The sequence below is a fragment of the Uloborus diversus genome, chromosome 7 (assembly GCF_026930045.1).
Source record: "Uloborus diversus isolate 005 chromosome 7, Udiv.v.3.1, whole genome shotgun sequence".
NCBI lineage: Eukaryota > Metazoa > Arthropoda > Arachnida > Araneae > Uloboridae > Uloborus > Uloborus diversus.
Window position 1 is genome coordinate 93,677,731 of NC_072737.1, and position 10,507 is coordinate 93,688,237.

A 10,507-nucleotide genomic window follows, 5' to 3' on the forward strand; every position below is an offset into this window, starting at 1 on the left:
GTATTTCTGCCTTAGCTCTGGCTATACGGCGGTAACTTACAGAATATACTTATTGGGTTGTTCAATTAGTGAATGAACATCTCGTATTAGGTATTTATAAAATAAAAGATCCCGAAAGTCTTTTTTTAAAGGAGAATTGGCAACAGCAACTTTCTTCTGTACAATTCCTAAAGGAAAGTGACTGAAAACTTTTGTGTTTTTTTGCTGGATAGACGAGTTCATTAACTAGGTTGCTACACCACTTTTCATTTGAAAGCCCGAAATAGCCAAAGCAGAAAACTTACAAAGTTTCATAGTTTTATTTTTCTTAAATAATCACAAGAATCAATAAAAATATTTTTGTTGTCATTAACGAAACACAAAAATTTTTTCAGATATTTTGAGTGTCTGAAAATGAAATTGGGATTAAGAGCTCATTTACTGATCGGACGACTCTGTCTTTTGAAAAAGTCACCTGTGTATCCTTCACAAAACCATGTCTGTCTCTCTTGCAAGGCATCGTGCTCTTGTACTCTCTGAGTATACCTAAATCTCACAAACCCTTTTTGCCTATCCATCTATGAAGATCCTCTTATGCACATTTACAACGAACCAGCAGGACTTAAACAAACTATTCATGCTAAATTAAAAATTATTCAACATGCATTGAGGGAATTAGTGATTAAAATGGAAAAATAACTCAAATAAACCCCAAATCCTCGAGAAAACGCTGAAAATAGCTACTTCAAGACTTTCAATGAAATCTCTTCATTAGTGCTAAAAAGGCTTAATAAACGTAAACCAAAATACACAGGCATTTATACCAATTCGGTAGCAACATCTAATCATTTTCGTTGAACTATGTGCACTTAAAACTTTATTTTTGAGTTCTCAGCTCTTTCAGCAGTGTTGAAAGGGCTTAATTTCAGCCTCAAAGTATAGCTATTTGTTACATTTCCCTGACAATTTGTGGTTTATTTACTTTTTTTTTTTTAATTTCAATGAAATCATTCGTGTATTTCTTAAATAAGCCACTTAAATTGCTCTTAAGCAAGTAAATTATGTGTCCTTGAAGCAAGCTTCTTCTGAAGCTCAGGACTTCATGCACTTATGCATCTCCAAAAATGTCACTTTTACTCAGTGGCGGATCTAGGGGAGATCAAGCCTTAGCCCTTGTCCCAGGCAGCAATTCACCCTAATTATGTGGGGGTTTTCGATTAAACTTGAAAGAAGGTGTGTAAGAGTGGCAGTTTTAAGATTTTCCCGGCTCGGAAAAATCAAAAATTAGGCACTGCTTTTACCTTCCCTGTGCTAGCCACATGAGTGTTTGTTTATATTGACACATACGGCCTTAAACAGACCATACAATGCATTTTTATAATAATAGATGCTATTTCCGAAATATTATATCTATGTCATTTTATATGCACTTTCGTTTGTGTACGTATGTTTTTAACTCTTATGGCGGCAAGTTCGGTAAGTCCTGAACACGTTAATCACAGCAGCCGGGTTCACATGAGACTTTTGCCTCTCGCAATTCTCCGCTCCAGCTCCGGGGGAAAAAAACGGTTTTAAAATTTACCGTTCACATGTGAGAAGATATAGCACGGTTGTAACAGGGAATATACTTGGGTTGGTCTATGAAGTTTAACATTGAGTGAGCGTGTCCTGCCCTGGGGCGTGCACAGGGGGGTGAGAATGGACACCTGTTGGCCCGGGACCAAGATTTTTGAAATGAGGGGTTAAAAGACGTAGGGGTAAACAATATGGAGGGGGCCTGTAAAAGTCATTTGTGACGGGCCCTGGTGCCCGTCTTTGACTTTCTGTGCACGCCCCTGGTCCTGCCACTAAGAGGGTTAATGAACTGTCATAATAATTGAGGTCATGCTTCTCTTCCAGTGAAGTTCATGAGCTACTACAACGAGTATCCTGGAAAAGTGATAACGCATGAGAGAGATGCCACCTACGATGTGAAGAACGTGGATGAGTGTGCCAAGAAATGTCGCTTAGAGACCAAGTTCATCTGCAGGGGATTCGAGTACTGCAAAGGACAAAAGACTTGCGACCTCCATTCCAAGCATATCCTTGATATCAAAGATTCAGAAATCGGAAGCGTGAAAGACAAGGCCTGCTCGCACTACTCCGGTAAGTCCAGTAAATGCTACTCACAGTAGCCGCGTTCTCATGAGACTTCTGTGCCTCAGCTTTCTCCGCTCTAGCTCCGAAAAAAACCGGTTAGAAAATTTACCATTCGCAAGTGGAAAGAGGTAGTATAGTTGTACCCGAGAAAGCCGTTTTACCCAGCATTCTTAAAAAATATACCCAGCGAGTAAAAAAACTTATTTCGCTTAAACAAACCCTTGCACTTACTCCAGTCGAAAACAGGTGAAAGAAAGATCCTTATTTGCGCAGGAAATAACCGGGATGCGATTTTTTCGCGTTTTTTCAGGGGTAGAAAAGGTCTATGTGAACGGAGCTAATGAATTTAGCTGCGATCGGCAACATTCCGAGGGTTAGACCGCGTAGTTAGTCAAGATGCGGTTATGACGTCACTGGCACTTTTCTGGTGAGGCCGGTAGAACAGCTGTGATTAAAAACATTGGTGGTCACAGCGAGGCTATTCTAGCTCAACAGCTGACACGCTCCAATCAAAAGGAGGGCTAAACTTGAAACACCGAATTGGTCAAAAAATACCATATGATCTCGTTAATTACGTTGAGACCGTGGTGAGATGTGGGTGAAAGCGGTCGTAGCCGGATCTTCCGCCAGAGAAGTGTTTCTGAACGCTGGTGGGTGACGTCAACATTTTGAGTTTCCGAACGCTTCCAGTGCCACCAGTGCGACTATTCCTTGTTTCCTAGCGTACCTTTTGAAGCTTTTATATAATGGTATACCTTGCTGCGCAGCTTTTCAATCAGACAGCTATGTTGATTATTATTTTGCTTTAGGGTTACGATATAAATTAGAGAGTATTACACAAGTCTATAAAAAAATCGTTTGCAAATCGGAGTTAAATATTTTTCAACTCAAGTAGAGTGACCCTAGGTACATAAGGACCTCTGGTTTACCCTATATATTCCTTTACTTCTTTGTTCGCTTCATGTGAGTAGTTTAATACATATTTAACCAAGACGAGCCTTTTTTTTTCTTCTTCTTTCTTTCCTTTTTAATTCCTTATTATTCTGCTTTTAATAGATTCCCATATGCAAAAGTATAAAGAAATCATGCTGGAAAAAATTTAAGTAGTTATGAGAATAAAATGATTTGAAACATCATCAACAAAATGCTTAAACGGGAAATGTATTAATAACAAACTAATTTGAGCAAAAAGTGCAACAAACAAACATGTATTAGAAATACCGCAATTACATACCATCTCATAGTTGAGCTGTCGAAACAAAACTTAATTGCAGTCTCTGAATGCTGTAATGAGCTATTAGGCATGTGCTTCCATTTCTGCCTTAGCTCCTGAAATGGGGGTGGCAACTTGTGTCTTTATCAGAGTTGCCAGACGTCCCGGATTTCAAGGGACAGTCCCGTATTTCGGAAAATTGTCCCGCGTCCCGGGGAACTTCCATACGGGACGGCTAAAGTCTCGTATTCTACCTTGTAACAATATTTTACAAAACGAGGCATTATTTTAAGGGAAAAAATTAAGGAAAGCAAAAAATGTGACAAAAAGAGCGAAAAGAAAATCATGTGGCAGCAAACGCAAAAATTAATTTTCGTTTCAATTTGGTTTTTGTTCTGTCATAAGCGGCAGACCAATTATTGCTTCCTCTTTGCTCATTGACTAATGTTGGAAATATATCCCTGCGCATGCGTCGGCAATCGCAATGAAAATGATTTTTATATTTGATACGATTAATTGAATTTCTCAGATTTTTCATGAAGAAATGTTCTACGTCGTAAAGCACCCCTTGAAAAATACACCATATCCTGTAATTGCTCTCAACCCTCAACCCCCCCCCCCCCCCCCCCCCCCCCGCTTTCACTCTTAGAAGCCTTCCCGTTTTTACTGTTCTTAAATCTGGCAACCCTGGTCTTTATACATGAGCTTTTTTCTTCCCTTTTGAACATGGAGCAATACCATCTTTGGCGGACTCCTCGCTGATGTGCATATGTATTTTCAGCTACCAGTATAAAAATATACTCAGGTTCTTTATTAGGCTTTTTTTCTTTTGTCCATTCCAGACTTTAAGGTCCTATTTTTAACGCCCAAACATGGGAGATTTTAACGCCCAAACCCAACAAAACTGAGATACTGGAGACTTTGGATGTTTCAACGAACTGTTTTATATTTGCTTCCATATATTGTAATACTTACGTGTACATTAATTTTCCTTTGATGTCTATCGTTGCAGCAAGATACGCAGCTGATTTCAAGAACATGGGTCACACGTTGCTAGACGATGATAATGATAAACGGGTGGAGATCACCCTTGAAGAGTGCGCCCGAGCATGCTCTGAAGAGCGCATCAAAAACTGCAAGTCTTTCAACTACTGCCCCCCGTCTCACCCCCTGGGCACAGACAGCAGCTGCACTTTCAGCACGGGCACTATCACCGACAAAGGTGCCAAGACAAGAGTAGATGCAAAATGTCGACATTATGAAAGTAAGTGCAAAAATTTTAAGAACGAGCCAAAACTCGATTACCACTTGTATTTTTCTACCCTAAGACATCTAATCCCAGGAATAACACTAAGATATCCTACTGTTGTTCTGAGGCGACGATATATAGTATTTATTATATAGTATGTCAATGTGTCAAAGTGAAAAAGTCTAAAATTCCCAAGCGGCATCTAGTAAAAGGGCTTACAAATTTGTAATAACATAATTTAAACTAATTTTATGCCAACGAATTTAAACCAAAAATTAATTTTTAACTTAGTAAAATGAAACTCTAAAACGGTTTTAATTGAACTATTTCCCATTTTCTGTAATTACTTGGAATTAAAGTGTCTTTGGGTCCTAATTGAGCATTGAGCTTCATTGACTGATGTCAAGGACTGATGTCAAGGAACTCTTTAACATCAATGACATCATCCGGATTGGTGTCATTACCAAACATTATGGCAGTAGGCGTTCTAGCAATAGTATAGGGTTCAGAACTGAATTCCGCTTCACTCATGGAGAAAATAACTAGAGAGATCTTAGGGGAACGTGCTACATACTACTTCGCGGAGGCACAGAGCCAGCTGATAGCTCAATGTGTCAATAGGAAGTTACACGAACATCACTAGGGGTGACAACGATCACAGTCATAAAATGACAGAATTGTGACAACTCACTCACAGGAATTACGTTGTGACACATTTCCGACGCGTTACATGTGAACTCTGCTGCAACAATAAAGTTGTGATCAATATCCTTATGAAATTGTGAAATCACTGCTACGTAACTTTTGTGAGTTTGACAGTCGGAAGTTGATACCCCTCCGTTTCGCCGACACAATGTTTCAATCCTACCTGTTTTCCCGTTTAAGCATACTTTTTTGATTTATGAAATGGGGAAAAAAAATTCTAGTGTCGGCGAAACGGGGGGTAAACGCTTTGCTGCAACCAGGTGAAGACATTTTCGTGACATTTCGTGAGCGTCATGGTAGGAAACTCTTATGTGTCCCTCATGCAGAGTAAGATAAAAATATAAAGTATTTGCGCATGCAACTCAAAAGTATCTGCAAGCTAATAATTGTCTATCACGTAAAAAAAAAAAAAAACTGAAGAGGGGGAGGATGGGTCAGATTCAAAAAAAAAAAAAATAATAATAATAATCATAAGAAATAAATACATTTTGCAAAAGTTCGTTGGCTAAAACGATGTTGATGTTATAAAGAACAAAATTGCAAATAACTGCAGGTATATTTTTTGACGTTACAAGGAACTGGTTTTCATGCCAATTATGTAAGCCTATGGTGGGTCTAAGACCTAGTTAAATTTCAAAGTTTTAAAACTAAGCTTCTTTTAGCAGATATCTTTGCATTCTTAAGTTCACATATTTTGAAGAATTATATCTTCACTGTAGATCATACATTGGTGGGACCTTTCTCTTCTTAAGCTGTCAAGTCAAGAAACCAATAGGATACAAAAATTTCTGTGAACAAAGAAAAAACTAACAATTCTCTGCTTCTTGGAAATGTTATGTTGAGGGAGGGGACGAAAACAAGTACAATAAATCTAGTAGCAAGAGTTATTTATGAAGATGAGAGATACCACTAGGAGCAAGTCCCTCATGTGTCTTTGATCCCTTAATAGCTTGATGCGCACAAGGATTTCAAAACTATACCGTATTTTCGGGCATTAGAGCCGCGGCACTTACGAGAAAAAAAGTTTATAATTTGCCGATGTGGCGGATACTGGTGCGGCGCATACGATGTTTTTTAATTTTTCTTTTTACAGTTTAGAACATTTTACAGAAAATAAATTATTTTGAAAAGAAGGGAAATAAAATGTTTGGAACTTCCTTTGAAATGATCGGAACTATGTTCAAAATGTGTTTTGAATAAAAAATAACAACATTTTCCTTTTGAATTTCTGGTAGCATTATTAAACACGCTTTTTTTTTCATAAGCGATTAACTATGAAAAAAAATTGATGAATTCACAATCGTCATGTCCCGCCTTTTTCGCACATTTTAGCTTCTACTGTAATTTAAGTCTTTAATTAACGGGAAGATAATATTTAATTATACGAGAATGTGTTTGATTGCTTTAGCTTTTAAGGGAATCGAGTGTTTCTTTCTTGAAAGAAAAGCAGAGGTTAAAACAAAAACCACTACTCTGCTTCTTTGTTTTCCAAGACCACCAGACTTGCCGCAAATGGAAAATCTGTTGGATAACAGGTGAGCAACGTGGGCAGAAAATACACTTGTGTGCAAAATTTCATGTATTTAGACCTTACCATTTTTCTGGGAAGCACGCCGCAAACATACACGTTAATTCATTATTTTTGTAATATATTCATATATATGTTAATGACATTCTGTTTATTTTTGCTTTTAGAGAATAAAAACATTGAAGACTACGGAACCCCTGAACAGATGCCAGTAAAAAAGTCTGGATACACTAAAAGTGAGTAAATATTATGGAGACAAGGCTTCACTTATTTTCTTGAAACATTTCATTTTAGTCTAAGGATCTTTCTCTTGGATCGAAATAGGGTTGGTAGATACATAAGTTTTATCTAAAGAAAAATAAATAATGGCGATTTCAACTGCTAAACAATAGCTTTTTGAGAAAAACTTCCTTTTTTGAAGATAGTATAATTTTTAATGTCTTCGATATCTAATAGATAAAATAAAGTAGATTCGCAAAAATTTTGAATTTCCGAATTTAAAATTTTGGCGGATTTGCAAGTCTATATGACCATTTTTCGAAAATGTCTGTGTGTGTTTGCATGACTGTGATCCGCCCAAATGTGAATTGGTGTCCATTGATTTTTGGCGCTAGTTCCTCCAGGGGGTGGATCAATCGAACGTTTTCTCCATTACATATGACTACTATATCTCAAGGAATAACGGGCGGAATCACACAAAATTTAGTCCACAAGTTGAACCTAAAAGAAATAGGTGCTGATTCAATTTTTGTTCTAATAGCTAAAATGGAGATTGAGAAATCGAACGAATGTTTTTTCTCGTTACTTTTGACTGTTACTTTTGACTCTAGAAGTAATGAAAGGAATCAAACAAGAACTATTCCACGAGTAAACCTTAGAGGGTATAAAAGCTGATTTGGTTTTGATGCCAATAGCTCATAAGAGGTGGTGCAATGGTATATTCTTTCTTGTTCACAGTGAATGCTACATCTCAAGAAGTAATTCTACGTTTTAGATGAAATTTCGGAATAAATTTGGACTTACACAACAGGCGTTGAATCAATTTTAGCACCAATCGCACCAAGAGGTTGATTTTGGTCATATCTTGCGCTTAATTAAATCAACAATGTGAAAAATAAATCACACTAAAATGTTTTCAAACGATAGGTTGCAGACCTATAGTTGCAGGCGATAGGAGAGATCTTAATAATTTAAAACTTCTCCAGACAACTCTTCCTGGCCTGGCAGCCTCCTAATTGTCATCGTCTTTACGTTGTAAAGTCCCCTATTTCATAGTAGTAACTAAAATAACATAATTTTACGCAATAGATAAAAGTTGAATGCATTCTCCTTCTCTATTGGAGCACGTGTAAACAGTTTTGAAATCGCTCGTTTGCATGTCGCTTTTTCATACCATCTGAATATTTAGGTATTTAGTCTGCGAATTACTTCTCAAAAAGTTTTACCTTCTTAAACTTGTTATGCAACTTTTTCTATTGCCCGTAATACAGAGCTAAAACCTTCGAACATTAACTAGTAACTGAAGGGAGCAAGTCAATCGTTGGCTTAGAAAACGTTGAGGCACCCAAGTCACATGGTTCTACATCGACGAACGGGAGACGCATTTTACCTGAAATAAGTGAAAGAAACGTGACTTCTTCCGATATTTTACTTCAAAATATATCACGTGACTTGAGATCCTTGCTTCAAGACTTGAAAGCTACATTCTCTCCATCTCTACTCTCAATAGTTAAAACTCTTTTAGCTGCAATATCAGTAGTGCAGAGAAAAGGGACCAAGTTAGCCATGAAAATAATGAGTAGAAAGTTGTCTACAGTAAACTCCCTATTATCCACGAGTCATTTAACAATCAGGAACATATATTTTCGTAGCAAAACGGAAACACCAATGACTCTTTCTTTTTTGGTCGAAAAATTGTAAGTTTTAAACTTAGTTGCTTTTGTTTTATTTATTTGCTTACTTATTTACTTATTTATTGCGCTTTCTTCATCGTATATACACCTTTTCTTTTTTGATGTTAAGTTCTGTTGGGTAAAAATACAAAGCATTTGTACTATACTGCATATATTTTCACTGTTTGTAGAAAGTATAATGCATCAATGCAGCCTAGTTTTTGAGGAACAATAATTTTCCTCTTATTAGTCCTTCATTCATGAACGGATACAAGGGAGGGGCTATCCCTTGAGGTGCTCTGCAGGCAATTTTTCGACATTAAAGTTCCAAAAGTATTTTTCAGTCAATCTGCAAAGAAATTAATGGAACTCTCAACCAGAAAACTTTTGCAATATTTCAGAGGTCTTAAAAATGCGATTTTAAACCATCTTTGGTAACATTAGAGGAAGGAATGAGGTTCAAGCTCTTTCCTCTGCTAATTTTTCAAAATTGTAGTTCCAAAAATACAATTTTAAACGATATTGGATTACATTAGGGGATAGGGTTCGGAGACTTTGTAATTTTTCCAGAATTAAAATTCTAAACTGGCAATGTCGGCCCTCCCTTAATTTCCCTCTTTTGATCCCCCCTCCCTCCAAGGATTCCTGTATCCGTCCTTGCCCCCTCATTTTAGCCTTTTTGTGGTTTATCCGCGAATTTTTATTACTTTTATTATTTGTGGCAGTTGTACCACTCCATTCGGCGGATAATCGGGAGTTCACTGTATTTCGAACCATAGAGTGAAGAAATATACATAGAGAGGTACCGTCTATGGTAAAAAGGAGATGAAATTGAAGCCGGAATTGTGGAATACAGCGGTGCAATGATGGGCGGGGTTATCATAACATGATCGCTTCGTGAAAATAGTTTTCACCAATCTTGCAAAGGGACTGAATAAAGTAGCTGGTGGATTGGTTTGCATTTTAATTCATGTTTTATTGCAATTTCAAAAACGTGCTTCATAAAATTGCAACAATATCTAAGTTTAGTTTCACAACCAATTGAGATTCAGTAATGGAATGTTTTGAATCAAGATGTATCCCAAAATACTTAGCAAGAAGCTAAGGATCTTGGGATACAGCGTGCAACTTTCGGCTTCAATTTCTTAGTAGAGAGGGGCCTCTCTATGTAATTTCTTTACTCTATGATTTCAAACACGCATAAAGTATAGTTTTTATCTACAACTTACGTTCTTACTTTTATTGCAGAGGGCTTCACCGGTATGGTGGTAGGCATGCTGTTCCTAGGCCTGTTCCTAGGAGGTCTTGGCTTCGTAGGATACTCCTACTTCCGTTCAAGACACACGGATTCCGGCATGACAGTTCGATTCATGAAGCAGGAGACGTAGTTCATGCTCTATCTCTCAAAGACATTACTTTTGCGTCTGCTCCCTTCCAAAGGACAGACTTATTTTGGTTCGAAGTCAGCATGTACTGTCTGTGATTGTGTGTTTGAATGCTGACATGTGCTCAAGAAAACTTCATGTAATGTTATTATCATAATCAGCTAGCAACAAACTATTAATAGATCATATGTAGTCACAAATAAATCTCCATTATGAAATCTTCTGAAGTAGTCTTTAATAAACAAATGCGTAATTGAATCAATTAGAAGCGGAGGAATGTATTTTCAGAAAGTTACCGCCCTATAGCCTGGGCTTAAGCAGAAATAAATGAAATACACGGCCAGCTCAGTCATTCCATCCAAGGACTGCAGTTTCGTGCTTATCAGCACTCATCGGCGTAGGAAGTGACTGAGTTAG

At 37.4% G+C, this 10,507-nt stretch overlaps 1 protein-coding gene across 1 annotated transcript in view; it reads left to right on the plus strand.

Moving 5' to 3' along the window:
* LOC129225977 (uncharacterized) overlaps positions 1-10,307 on the plus strand; it is a 68,420-nt gene extending 58,113 nt beyond the window's left edge. The window contains exons 21-24 of the mRNA XM_054860547.1: positions 1,879-2,124; positions 4,344-4,595; positions 6,981-7,049; positions 9,954-10,307. Coding sequence (XP_054716522.1) covers positions 1,879-2,124; positions 4,344-4,595; positions 6,981-7,049; positions 9,954-10,093 — 707 coding nt within the window. The 3' untranslated portion in view covers positions 10,094-10,307. The remainder of the gene's footprint in view (positions 1-1,878; positions 2,125-4,343; positions 4,596-6,980; positions 7,050-9,953) is intronic.
* The last annotated feature ends 200 nt before the right edge of the window (positions 10,308-10,507 follow it).